The 14186-nt window shown below is 52.6% G+C and overlaps 1 protein-coding gene across 2 annotated transcripts in view; it reads left to right on the top strand.

Annotated features, from left to right (window-relative positions):
- The window catches only part of UBR2 (ubiquitin protein ligase E3 component n-recognin 2), a 1610484-nt gene extending 1596946 nt beyond the window's left edge, over positions 1-13538 (top strand). For both annotated transcript variants that reach the window (XM_078649714.1, XM_078649715.1), the window contains exon 47: positions 12810-13538. In XM_078649714.1, the coding sequence (XP_078505840.1) occupies positions 12810-12951 (142 nt within the window). In that variant the 3' untranslated portion in view covers positions 12952-13538. The remainder of the gene's footprint in view (positions 1-12809) is intronic.
- The last annotated feature ends 648 nt before the right edge of the window (positions 13539-14186 follow it).

Raw genomic sequence — 14186 nt, 5'->3', positions numbered from 1 at the left:
TGGAGTGCGGCCCCTCGGGGGGGGTCTATCCTTCAGACCACGGTGTCTCTGCCTCGCCGCAAAGTCCCGCGGGAGTCCCTGTGGTGTCGCAGGAGGTCGCCGGGGCTTGATTGTATCCCCTGGTCCTGTCTAAGGTCAAGGTGACGCCGCTATGGCGCCGGCAGCAGCTGGACCGGGCGGCGCCACAGGGGTCGATGGACCCTCCTCGTCCCGCTCCGGGTCAAGGCTGGATGCGGGGGCCTCGCATCTCTCCGGGCCCTTCTCGTCCCTCCTCGCAGACGGCTGCCTCGTTGGAGGGCGAGTCAGAGGTTGAGTCGTCCCTGGCTCTGCCACATGGGGTGCTGGGCCACCTCCGCCACATTCTGGGCTGGGGCTGGCGGAGGGCTTCGTGTCACTCCACAGGCCCATCCTCGTTCCTCTACGCAGGCGGCTGCCTTGGCGGAGGTCGAGTCGGTGTCGTTCCGGCGCCGCCCCTTGGCCAGTCCGGCTGCGGCTCAACTCCGGTCCCCGGAGCGGTGTGACTTGGAGGAGCCCAGTCCGGCGACGCCCGATGGTGTCGACGTCCTGCCTCAGGTGGCGGACTCTACGGCTCCACGCAGGGGTCGTGCCACGGATTCGTCTTCTACTCCGGAGGCCGGTTGTTTATTGGTGTCCTCCTCCCCGCAGACTGGTCGCTGTGTGGTGTCTTTTTCACCGACGTCGTCGAAAGGCGGCTCCCCGCCATTTCTGGGGCAGAGGTGTTCGTCGGAGGAGCGGCAGGTACCCCATTCTTCGGTTCCCTCTACCTTCCAGGTCTGGCCTTTGCCCGTCCCGCTTGGCCTTGGGGACGGCGGCCTTAGTTTGCATCCGTCGCCCACGGAGGAGCTGCTTTCTCCACCGCTGGGCCCTACGGAGGCGGTGCAGCCTTTGCTCACACGATGTCCACGGCTGTGGGCATTCTGCGCATGGGTGACCCGGTTGCTCACTTTCCGGCGGACCATCTCTGGAGGTTCTCCACCAGGGCTCTGGTGGGAGGGAAATCTTACTTCCCTTTGAGGGTTCGCTCCTTTCTTCCCTGGCGGGGGCTTGGAGGAGTTCTGCTTTAGGAGATCCGGTGCCTCAACATCTTCTGCACCGGCACCTTCCGGCGCCGCGTGACCTAGCATGTTTTTCCCTCCACCCCTCTGTCGTCAGTCCACTTTTGCGGACTGCTTTTCCCTCCCTGCCGCCACTGTTGACTCCCCCGTCCCAGGAGGCCCGCTGGCTGGACTCTTGGGGGCGCAACATGCTCGCCTCGACCAGCGCTGCCCTGCGGGCCCTTAACACCTTGTGTGTACTGGCTAGGGCCTCTTCCTGTTTGTGGGACTCGGCTGAGTCTCTGGGATCCGCAGTTTCCCAGGAGACTGTTCAGGTGGACTTACGGCATCATGCGTTGGATGGCCGGGAGCTGGTGGCGTTTATTCTCCGCTCAGCTCTGGACATCTCGGAGGTGCTGGCCGGGCCATGGCTTCCTCAGTCGCTCTCTGTTGCCATGCTTGGCTTCGGGACGGCGTGTTCCCATAACATATTCGGGAGCGACTCATTGATCTTCCGTTTGATGGTAGCCTGTTCCATGCCCCGGCCGACTCCGCCGTCCAAAGGTTCCTGGCAGGGCTCTGTCCCCCTCCTCCTCCTCCGCCTTATCCTCCTCCTCTTCCTTTCCCCTCCTCAGTGACTGCTGAGTTGAGCTGGTTCTGTAGAGTGTGTTTTCTGGCCATTGAGTCCTCCTTGCTGGGACTTGGCTTTGTTGGCTGCTGGACGGCTCTTTGTTCACTGTGTGTGTTTTTTGCTGGAATTGTTGCACAGACTTGGCCCTGAGATTAGGCCTTCGGTTTTCCTGTGGTATTTTGTTTTTTCCTCTGCTGCAGAAGTTCTTCCAAAGAGGGTTCCCATGTCTTAGGACTTAAAGTACTCTATGTGGGGTAGTGGTAGCTGTTACATAGCTTGTGCTCGGCTGGGGAGTTCTGGTGGCCCTTGGGTGCCTGTTCTCCATGGCGTTTCTGTATGTTGCTTTGCTTCTTTGGGTCGTGGGCGTTGCCCCTCGTGCTGGTGTGTCTGGCCGTTTCCTCACCTCCCTACTTCTGTCCTGCGGGCTGGGATGCTTCTGTGCTCTCCCTTGTCAGGTGTCGCCCGCCCAGTCATCCTGGGGACCTGGGCTGTTTTTTCTTGCTTCTGGCGGCTTATGTCGGTTCGCGCCGCTCTGGCCGGCTTGTTGCCTTCCGTCTGGGGTGGACTTGCCTTCTTTTCCCTCGTTTCCTTGGGCCCTCTGAGCTCTCCCCCTGGCTTGGGTGGACGCTTTATTGCCTTGAAGGAGTGTAGGGTACTTCGGCCTCTCTGCCCTTGCCCTTGGTTCCTCTATCGTGAGGGTGAAGGCCTCTTCTTTCTTTTTTCTTCTTCCTCCATCCCTCTGGGGTCGGTGGTGTTCTGCTTGTGGGGGCTCCTGTTGCATGGGAGGGACCGGGTTACTTGCCCGGTCCACAGGTCTGGTCCCCTGTGAGACCCTCTATCCTGTCATGGCTGGTGGGGTCCTTTCGCAGACACTCCTTCTCTGTGGGAATTGCTAGGGTATCTATTCTACGTGAAGGAATCTGCGGCTAGTAGTCTCTATCAGATGTACGAGTTACTTACCTTCGGTAACAATGTATCTGGTAGAGACGATTCTAGCTGCAGATTCCTTCACGGCCCACCAATGCTCCCCGTTCTGCGAGGGCCCTTGGGTTGGTCTTCGGTGTTCGCCTCCCTGTGGGGAACTATGTCTCTTGTGAATGTCTCCTGGCTCTTGACGGGTGGTCCGTCTTGTAGCTGTTCATTCCTCCTCTTTGGTTCTTCGGAGGATGGGGTAACAGTGTTCCTGTACACCGCGGCTATGGCGGCTCCAGGTTGGGGCGGTTGGCCTTCCAACCTCTGCCTCCCCTCTCTTCCCTCCCTTTGGCTCACTTCTCTCCCTCTTGCTACTGGGGGTCCTGCCCCCTCTGCTACCCTCTGACTTGGGGTCGGCTGGTCATGCCTTTCACTGGTTCCTTGGGGGGTGGTTGCGCTCTATGCCGAGGTGGCTTGGCGGTTGGTTGTTCCTGTCCATTTTGGGACTGGCTCCCCTCCTTGTTTCTGCATAGGGGTTGTAAGCCTCCACATGTCATAATCCTTTACGCATGTTCCTTGTATACGGGGGACGGGAGGGGTGTTTGTCTATGTACTAGCACGGTGGTTGGGCACGGTTCTGCTCTGTTCTTCTTCTGTCCCTGCCTATGGACACTACAGTGTTGCCCTGTTCCTTTCGCACACTGTTCCCATGCTCCCACAGTTTTTGTCTGGTGGCTCCACATTGTGGGCGGAAAAGTTCTCCAAAGAAAACTGACGTAGGAGCGCTGGGGCATGGCTTATGTGACCTCGCTGACATCACGTACGCGGACGACTCCTGGGATAATTCTACGTGAAGGAATCTGTGGCTAGAATCGTCTCTACCAGATAAATCGTTACCTAAGGTAAGTAACTCGTACAACAGTACCCCTGCATGTCAGTAGGTGGCATCGGTGAACTCAGCGTTCGCAATCCGCGTCGTGGTCCCCGGGATGAAGTTGCGGTGTCTACTTACATGCTGCCCCTGCCCGCTGACATCAGTTCTTTCTTTTTCTGCGCCAGCCAACGCAGATCCAGAGAGAAGCTTGCCCAGTAGTAATTTTTTTACTAAACTTTTTTCAACTTTTGTTGACTTCTTTTTGAGTCTTCGACTCCTGGTAGCACGAAGGATGTCCCATCGTTGGACCGGCTTCAAACCTTGTGACTTCTGTCACAAATTGATGTCTGTCATGGATCCGCACCTCCTGTGCCTTTGGTGCCTGGAGCGTGACCACGACCTGAAGTCGTTCCCCGACTGCCGGGCCATCAATCTGAAGTCTTTGCGGGAGAGGTCCCGAAAAGCTCTTGGAGGCCTAGCAGTCCGCTCCACGTTGTACAAGGTCCGGATCAAGAGGAAGGTCTTGGGTCCGGTCACGGAGCCACCACCACTCGTCATCGAAGTCTTCGCACTCCTCGGGTAAGTCAAAGCACAAGAAAGCGAAGAAGCATCATCGCTCTTTGCCTTCTCCCCGTCCGTCGGCTGACGCGACACGGGACACGGAGCATCGTCGCACTCCAACTCCGTCTTCGGAGCCCACTTCTGGGATGGCTCCGCTCTTCCCTCCCTTACCCGGAGCCAGAGCATCCCCTGCCCAGCTTTGACCTTTTTACGAACCGCTTCATGGCATTTTTCAGCAGCCAGACTGCGCCGGTGCGCCCGAGCCCACGGACTCTGCTGGGGGCCCTACGAATTTGATGCCAGCGGCTCCAGCTCCAGCACCAGAAGGCCCCGAGGATCCAGGCCTGGATTTGGATCGGCTCTGATTCCAGTGACGACGCCCCCAAGGTTGGTTGTGACCCCAACCAGTGTCGACCCCAGCCTCACCCCCAACTTGAACACAGCACCAGACCAACATCACTCGACGTCGGTACCGGCACCAGAGGGTACTTTTGTACCACTGTTCATCTCTGGTATTCCCTCTCACCCTGAGTGGCGGCCAGAGGAGGGTGAGGAGGACTGGGAGGGGTCTGTAGACCCTTTAGCTGACCAGCTTGAAGAGCCGGACCGGCGAGAGGACCTGGGTGATGCCAGGGATTTCGATACCACCCTAGACCGTGGCATGCCCTCCCCCCTATGGTGGCTACGAAGGAGGGAGCCTCGTACGCAGTGGTGTTGCGTAGGGCAGCTGAGGCCTTGGCCCTGGAGCTTCATAAGGTGGCAGTCAGGACTAACTTCCTGACAGAGGTACTTCAACCTGCTGCTGTCTTTTAATGAAGCCCTCACCAATGTCTTTCTGGGCACTTGGTCCAAGCCCAGCATAGGGTCTTCTGTGGACAGGATGATTGCCCAATGCCACTGCCTGCCCCGTGCGACCTACTTTTCCTCTCCCAACACCCTACCCCTGAGAGCTTGGTGGTCCAAGCCTCGTCTTCTAAGAGCACATTCCCTACTGCTCTGCCAGATAGGGAATGTGAGAAGTTGGCCTGATATATGATGGTCACTAGTTCTAGTGATCACCTTGTATCAGTCCAAACAACCCTTATAGTGATTGGTTGTAAAGTCAACCGTATAGACCAGCTATCCTAGTAGCGTGGACAAAAGCAGTCTTTTAGGCTAATCTCTTTTGGCATGTGAAGCCAGCTGTTTTACCATAGTATAACCCCTTGAATACCAAATGAAAGGACACCACACAGGTTGTTATGAAAATAAACAGTCTATTTATTAATAACAACACCTCTGAACTCTTTATGAGATCAGAGGGCTAAGCACATGACAATACTAAAAAGGAAATAAGAGTTTGCACAATATTTACACGACAAACCATACACTCAAAACAATGGAATGCGAGGAAAGAAAATACTGTAAGGAGATCCAGAGGCTGGAGGATCGGTGGGACTACGCTACAAACTAGGTAAGTAAGGAGCAGGAGGCCCACGGGACTCACGTGCAGAGTGGGAACTCTCACGCGGGATGCGTACCAACGTCTATGGATCTTACAGTTTACAATGTTACGGATTCCGGACGAACCCGGCTGGATGGAGGGAAAACAACAGTGGACCTGGACACTAGGCTAGTGGACACAGACTTCAGGACCTAGAAGCTTTAGTTACCTAACCCACAGGCTGCGGGTGCATAGGGCTGAAGTAGTGTCGGGTTTGCTGCGTTGATCCCGGTGATGCCTGAAACAAGAAGTTGCTGGCAGGCAGCCAGATGGAGGAGTCCGGTGGTTCCAAGGATGGAACTAGGAAGACGGAAGTCCTGAAAAGGAAGGGGACAGAGTCTTGGTCACTAGCCAGTGACGGTGCTGGAACCAGGAGGGAACCAGATGCTGTCGCCGCGTTCAGGTGAAGGAAGGGTCGCTTCTCTCTGTAGCTGCGTGGACCAGGAGCTGTTCTTCACGACCAGGCTGGAGGCACGAGCTGTCCCACGTAGTCTGCTGCTGTTGGCGGTGTCGGATCGTCGATCTGAACAACAGGCCTTGGCTAATGCAAGCCACGCGGTGAAACAAAGATGGAGTCTTGAGTGGACCAGGAGGGTCCGGGGTGCTCCTCTTTTACAAGGAAGCAAGGACCAGTCTGGGGGACCAGACTAGCAGTGTTGAAATCTTCGGGTCGTCGTCTCAGGGGGCACAAGCCAGCCGGCAAGTGACCAGACAACAGGAAGGGCAGCAACCAGGCAAAAGGGCCCCACGCAGATCACGGGGATGCTGGGGGGGCTGGTCTTTGGTGCAGGAGCTGCGTCGGTGTGGGGCTTCTCAGTCCCCAATGCACTCACTCGAGGAACCCTCAGGGGTCGTGCTGGAAGCGCTGTGCAGGTTTCTTCAAGATGGCCGTCTCCACGTTGCTCGTCGCACCCACGGGTCCCAGCTGTGCTGTGGATGTGGGTAGAGGTCAGAGAGGCCTGGAGGTCCGGGTCTTGTCGAGCTGGGTCATCGGATTCCGGGATGGAAGGACTTTGCAGCAAACCGCACAGGAGCTTGATGGTGCCTGCGAAGCAGGATGGTCACTCCCTGACCATAGGGGAGATTCTTCAGTCTTCTGGTGTCCAGGAGGTCGAAGGTCAAGAGTTGTTCGTGGAAGTTGTCAAGATTAATCTAACTTGGAATGGGACCAGCTCCTACCTTTATCCGGCTAAAGGGGGCTGCACTACGACTAGGTCCCTCCCCTGGGTGGGACCGGGAAGGGGGGTGGCTACACCCCCTTTCCTTTGTCCAGTTTCCCGCCAGAGCTGGGGCTGGAGTGCCCCAGCAACTGGTTGGAACCGGTGTATGCACAGGGCACCTTGTGTGCCCCAGGCATGTCTCATTCCTTTCAGCCTGGCCCTACCTAATACACAAAATCCTGTCTGGGGTGGTGCTAGCACCTCCCAAGGCAGGAAACCCTTTGTCCAAGCCACCCTCGCTGGAAGGACTCCCAGCAGCAGGAGGTCAGACTTGTGTCTGTGGTGGCAGCATCCATTTTGTGATGCTGAGGCTCGAGTTAACTTTAACCGGGGTTTACAGTTACATACATGTTGTGTCCCTCTAGAAGGGTGGAATGCTAACCCCGTCGCCAGAATTGGCGAGGGGTTAGTATTCCAATTCGTATGACACCTTACTCGACATGTTTTGATAATGCTATGCCAAAGTTAGCATTTAACCGCGAGGATTATAATGCACTTAAGAGTATATGGTATAGCGTTATCATGGAACAGCTATTAGGACTTGGTTCCGCAAGCTGCAAACGGGCTCAGCTCATGCCAGAGCACCATTTCACATAATTCCAAGCACTCTGCCTTCAGGATTGATAAGGCCTGCCATAGGAGTGACTGACAGGAATATATGTGTCCATTTTAGGGTTAGATATAGGAATACTATATCTAAAGCAAAGGGTGTTTACACCACCTTGCCCCAGCTGTCGTGCAGCCAGTTGTGTCAGATTTGGGTGGCCAGCCAGGGGTGGCATAATACATGCTGCAGCCCCTGGTAGGCCCTGGGTACACCTATGCCCTGGATACCTAAGGTATACTGTACAGGGACTGATAAGGTGGCCCAGTACCAATTGGTAAATGCACCTAAGGTACATGCTTGTCAATTTAGAGAGAGAACAGCTAGGCTGTGGGTCTGATTGGCAGGCCCACAGCCAGGGAAAGTCGTAAACCAGTGAAGCAAAAAGCAAAAATCTGGGGTGGCCATGGGATTGCAGACCCAACTCTCCTACAGGGAATCCAAGAAGCTCGACCACCTTGGGAAGAAGATGTTTTCTTCTGCTAGCTCAGCGCTTCGGTCGGTGAACATTGCACGCCTCTTGGGCCGTTATACCCATACGTGTGGGGTGCGGTTACGCAAGTGCTTCCACAGTGCCCGGTGGTGCCCCGGGCCGTTCTCCCCGGCGCACTGGTAGAGGGTCGAGACACACCCTAAATTCAACATTCGGTGTGGGCTGGATACCGCCGACTCTCTGGGCAGAACGGTTTCCAAGCCAGTAGCCCTGAGGCGCTACGGCTGATTGAGGACGTCTGGTTTCTCTGGGGATGTCCAATTCACCCTTTTGGACATGCCCTTTGATGGCCGTCGCCTGCTCGGTGACCAGGCAGACTCAGTGCTCAAGCGCTTCAAGGATTCTATGGCTGCAGCCAGATCCTTGGGCCTCTCGGAAACCTCCTCCCCATGCAGTCCGCCTTTAGCCCCTTTCGTAGCTACAGAAGGGGTGCCCCACCACGTTCCACCCACTCTGGCCACATGGCAGCGCAAGCTACCCAGCCTGTGTGGCTGCAGATGTGGGACCCAGCGACGCGGGTCTAGGGGCCAGCGGGCGAGCCAGTCCACCCATGCCCCTCCTACAGCAGTCTCCAAACCCTCCTAGTCCGACCTTTCAGGACCACCAGAGGTCAGTGGGTGGCAGTATTCACCATCACCTCCCCCACCGGAAAAACACCACGCCAGACAGGTGGGTTTTGCATATAGTCCAACGGGGCTACACCCTCCCCTTCAAGACTACCCCTCTCTCCATGCCACCAGCACTCCATTGCATGTTGGAGGAACACTTGGCCCTTCTCCACCAGGCGAGCCAATCCACCCATGGCCCTCCTGCAGAAGCCTCCAAACCCTCCTAGTCCGACCTTTCCGGACCACCAGAGGCCAGTGGATAGCAGGATTCGCCATCACCTCCCCCACTGGCAAAACACCACGCCGGACAGGTGGGTTTTGCATATAGTCCGAATGGGCCACTCCCTCCCCTTCGAGACTAGCCCTCCCTCCATGCCACCAGCACTCCATCGCATGTTGGAGGATCACTTGGCCCTTCTCCACCAGGAAGTTGCAGCTCTCTTGGCCAAGGGAGCTATTAAAAGGGTCCCTGTGCCAGAAGTAGGTTGTGGTTTTTACTCCCACTACTTTCTGGTTCCCAAGAAGGACAAAGGCCTGTGTCCTATCTTAGACCTGAGGGCCCTCAACCGCTTCCTCCAAAAGAGAAATTCAAAATGCTCACCTTAGTTCAGGTCCTGTCTGCCCTCGATCCTAGAGACTAGATGGTAGTGTCGGACTTGCAGGACGCCTATTTCCACATCCCGTCCTGCCAGCCCACAGGCGTTACCTACTGTTCATGGTAGGCCACGAGCATTTTCAGTTTGCCGTGCTCCCTTTTTTGGCCTTACCAATGCCCATTGGGTGTTCATGAAAGTGATGGCGGTGGTCGAGCTCGGATGCGTAGATCAGGGGTTCCAGTCTCCCCCCCTATCTTGAGGACTAGCTGTTGAAGGTAAGTTTGCCCCAGTTCTCCCACTTCCAGACAACAGTGGACCTCCTGCATTCGCTAGGGTTCACGATCAACGTGCTGAAGTCACACATGATTCCCTCTCAGAAGCTACTTTTCATCGGAGCGGTTCTGGATACAGCGCAGATCTGAAAGATCCTTACCTTAGAATATCCCCCGTCAGACTGATCCGGAAAGTTTTTCGTCAGCAGTACCCCTGCGGGTCGGTAGGTGGCGTCGGTCGACTCCGCATCCGGCGTCGTGATCGCTCAGCCATTCTGTACACACTTTGATTTCATGCTTTTCCCCTGGGAAAAAGAGTCCAGAATATTCAGGCTATCATCCCGATTTTTCAGTCTTGTTCCTGGATTTCAGTGAAATCGGCTCTGAGACTGCTGGGACAGATGTCCTCCTGCCTGGTCAAGCACGCCTAGTGACAAATATGGGCTCTGCAGTGGGATCTGAAGTCACAGTGGGTACATCATCAAGGGGACCTCTCCAACCATGTCTAATTTTCATAGGAGACTGCAAAAGATATGCAGTGGTGGCTACTGGGCTGCAATTGGGTCAGTGGCAGGCCCCTCTCCCTTCTCCACCCAGAGTTGACAGTGGTGACAGATGCAACCTTTCTGGGCTGTGGCAACCACCTGGAAGAAGTGGAAATCGGAGGCTTCTGGTCTCAGGCAGAGTCCTGGTTCCATATCAACCTTTTGGAGCTAAGGACAATCCACTTCACACTAAAAGCTTTCCTACTGTCTACTAAGGGAAGGTTGGTACAGTTGCCCACATATAACACCGCCGCCATGTGGTACTGCAAGAAAGAGGGCATGATGGGGTCAAGGACCCTGTGCCAGGAGGCCTTGCACCTCTGGAAATACTGTGACCGCCAAGGAATCTTCTTGGTGGTGAGCCTCCTGGCTGAATGCAGGGGTGGATAAACTCAGCCGTCGGTGTCTAGCGAATCACAAGTGGCATCCACACATAGAGGTGGCACAAGGTCTCTTCCGCGAATGGGGATAACCTTGGCTCAGTCTGTTTGCCACCTCAGAGAACGCTCACTGTCAGCACTTCTTTGCTTTGGTGTTAAGAAGCGTCTCTCTCCCTCTGAGACACATTCCGCCTCGAGTGGAACTTTAGACTCCGGGATGCCTTTGTGCCAATGCCACTCCTGCCCGAGTTCTCAAGGAGATCAGGACAGACTGGACCCAAGTTATCCTAGTGGCTTTAGAATGGGCACAGAGACTATTGTACCCAGAACTCCTGGGTTTAAGTATCTATACTCCAATCAGACTGCCCTCTGGGAGGATCTGCTGTTGCAGCAGGAGGGCTGGGTTCTCTACCTTGGCCTCTGCAACCTCCACCTTAATGCATGAACATTTAGCAGCAACAGCTGAACACCCTCAACCTTCCTCCGGATGTTGTTGAGGTTATCTTGGCAGCCAGGCATCTCTCGACAAAAACTGTATACGCCTGTCATTGGAACAAATTTATGGTTTGGTGCGGGACTTGCCTGATTGTCCCCCTCCCGACCAAACTGATGTTTTATTATTTGTACTGACTCACACCCAGCTAGGCCTTGCTCTGGGCACAGTTAAAGGTTAACTTTGGGCCATCTCGGTCTTCTTATGGTTGCATGATCAACCCTGCTTGTTCGAATCACCTGTTATGCGCTTCTTGAAATGGTTGCAATATATATTTCCCCCTAATCAGTTTATGATGACCCAATGGGTCCTCAATCTTGTCCTTACTCACTTGATGTGCAGTCCATTCGAGCCGCTCCCTAGTAATTCCCTGCAACTTCTCACCACCAAAACTGTGTTCCTGGTTGCCGTCACCTCCGCACGGCATTTGAGTGAGCTACAGGCTCTGTTTGTGCATCCACCTTAAACCACCTTCTTTCTCGATAAGCTGGTTCTGCAAACTAGCTCATCCTTTCTCCCCTAAGTTTTGAAGCAGTTCTGCATCGGACAAAACATTACTCTGCTGGCGTTCTACACTGTGCTTCGCCCTTCTAAGGAGGAGAGACTCCATCGCTAAGACCCCCAAAGAGTGTTCAACTTCTACATCGATCGTACCAAAGACCACTGAGTGGATGATCATATCTTTGTGGGGTCGTCGGAGGAAAAAAGTCAAGGCTGTGCAGAAGCATATCATCTCTTGCTGGTTTTTGCTCTGCATTTAGATCTGTTACTCATTGACAAAGTAGCAGCCTCCTGGAGGACTGCGCACCCATTTCACCAGGGTCAAAGCTGCTATCACTACATTAGCACGCGGAGTACCTGTCCTAGACATCTGCCAGGTAGCTATGTGAGCGTCCCTTTATACGGTCATGAAGCACTATGTGTAGACAGCCAAGTCAGTCGGGTAGGGCATTTTGCCCGTTCTGTGTTGCAGGAATCCATTTACAGTCCACCTACAATTAGGTTCTGCTTTGTTATATATTCAAAAAGTGAGGAGTCTACGGCTAGAAGTCTCTATCAGAAGAACAAGTTAGTTACCTTGAGTAACAGTCTTTCTGGTAGAGACTATCTAGGTCCAGATCCCTCACTGACTCTCCCATACGCCCCATTCTGTGATTGAACTCTCTCCTTTACTATTAAAATCCCAAGTATAGGAATCTGCACACTGGTCTAGTGCTTTGCTTTTGGGCTTCATTTCTGGAGGCTTGGACAGTCATGAAAGCAAATGATGGCTGCATAAAGGAGAGGAGTCTATATAGGCCCAGCACCCCACTTCTGGAGCAGTATGGTGTCAGTGTGAACCCGCTCAGTGCCACCTTCTGCCATGAAGAGGTACTGCTGAAAAGTTTCCAGATCCAGTCTGAAACCTGGCGAATATTCAAAAAGTGAGGAATTTGAGGCTAGATAGAGTCTACCAGAAACAGCGTTACGGAAGGTAAGTAACCAGTTCATTACCTCCACACCAGGGGCGAAAGCTTCCAATGGGTGGAGATGATTAGTTAAACTTTTTTCAAAAACAAACTCTTGCTTTAGGAGTTTGTTTTTGAAAAATTAAACTGTTGTCCTACGCGACTGAGACATCAATCAATTATTTTACAACATTGACAGAAACTGCCATGACTGAGGTTCCTGCCAAAGTTAAGAGATGGCTGACGGACATTTCTTGATTAGGGGACAAGATGTCCCTCAAGTCGATGGATGGATTAACTCCTTCGCCTCAGCAGACATTACTCCATCCTCCAAATTCTAAATAGGGCTATATGTACTGGTATTTTGAATCCGATGTAGAATCCAAACAAGCTTTCATATACCCTACCTTGAGAGGTTGAACACCTCCAGTGAGTAAGCAAGTGGGACCTGGCACAGCCTGATCCTTCACCAATTTGACATTTCCTAACACGTGTTTTGTTCCTCCTCCTCTTCTGTAAAACAGACAGTGAATTTATGTTCTATATTTGATTATTTTTACAATAGTTGACTTTCACTGTTAGATGGTGGACTGTTTCAGAATAACTAGCATGCATTTCATTTCTGTTTTTTTAGAAGGGGAAATCCTTTACATTTATGCAAAGAGAGGTTCAAAAAGATTCAAAAACTGTGGCAGCAGCATAGCATCACGGAAGAGATCGGACACGCGCAAGAAGCAAATCAAACATTGGCTGGCATTGACTGGCAGCATTTATAATCATTAAATATTTTACACTTAACTGTGATCTTTTTTTACCATCGCTTTGGAAAAGAACATAAGAAGTGGGAGATCGAAGTGAAAAAGAACTTTTGTTTTCAACTTTTGCTTTCTTGTATAGTCCATAAAAGGCAAATTCCAATGATAAAGTTGATAAAGTAAATATGTAAAGCGCATATCGTTAGCTGATTTGAACTGTATTATTTTCAATGTAGTTTCTAAACATGTAAAAAGTCATGTTACCATGGTAACTGAGGAGTTTCTATACTAAGGTCTCGCTATTTTATTTCAAAATCAGGTCAAGCTTTCTTTCAAACCATGAGAATTATTACAGGTGAAGCTGGAGCACAGACCCAGCAAGATCATTAACTTGCCATCCTTCAGTTTACTCACTAGTATTTCTGATCACAAATTAAAAACAGATATGAGGGACCCTCATCAGATACGTTTTTGTTGCTCTAAATTCTTTTACGTTATTTATTGTTCTGCATTTTGTACCTAAAATGTTGTGAACACAAGTTGTAATAAAGAGAAAATATAACTGTCGGTGTGTATCAGTAAATAAACTTTTACACTCAAACCTTAAATATTTAAGGTATTTCTGTGTCATATTTTGTAAACCTTTTTCATTTTTCAAGAAGCATTGTAGCATTTGAATCTCAAGTATGATGTACCAGCAGGAAGTTCATATGTCTGCATGAGCACTTCTTGTAATAGAGAAATGTTTTTCTTTTGCCTTAGCATGCACACATCTACCTGCAGATTCCTGCCGTGGTTTTCAGACTGGTCTGGGAAAGCTTTTCCTTGTAATAGCTCTCAAGTTCCACCAGGTGATGCCATGTGGTTTCAGGGACTACTCCATCTCCATACATGATGACACCAGAGTATATTAGCTCCTTTGCTGCGGGGGTAATTCCCCCACGGTGCGTGGGAGGGCGGGGGGAGCTGTGGTGCTTGTGACGAGCCTAGCTCATCATGAGTCACAGTGGAGTTGTGCTCATGACGAGCTGGGCTCGTCACAACCCCGCCCACTGATTAATTCTCCCGCACAGGCGGGGAATCAATCGCGCTTGGGCGGCGCGCAGCCATAATAATAAGACCTACTTGTCATGAGCACAGCTCCACTGTGACTCATGACGAGCTGGGCTCGTCATGAGCACCGAAGGAGTTAGGCATCAACCGACACACTGTTCCTATTTTTTTCACACCTCAAAGATGCAGGCCCAAAGCTCTCT

The sequence above is a fragment of the Lissotriton helveticus genome, chromosome 6 (genome assembly GCF_964261635.1).
Source record: "Lissotriton helveticus chromosome 6, aLisHel1.1, whole genome shotgun sequence".
Lineage (NCBI taxonomy): Eukaryota > Metazoa > Chordata > Amphibia > Caudata > Salamandridae > Lissotriton > Lissotriton helveticus.
The sequence above is the reverse complement of the archived record's forward strand: the minus strand, read 5'-3'. Positions and strand labels throughout refer to the sequence as shown.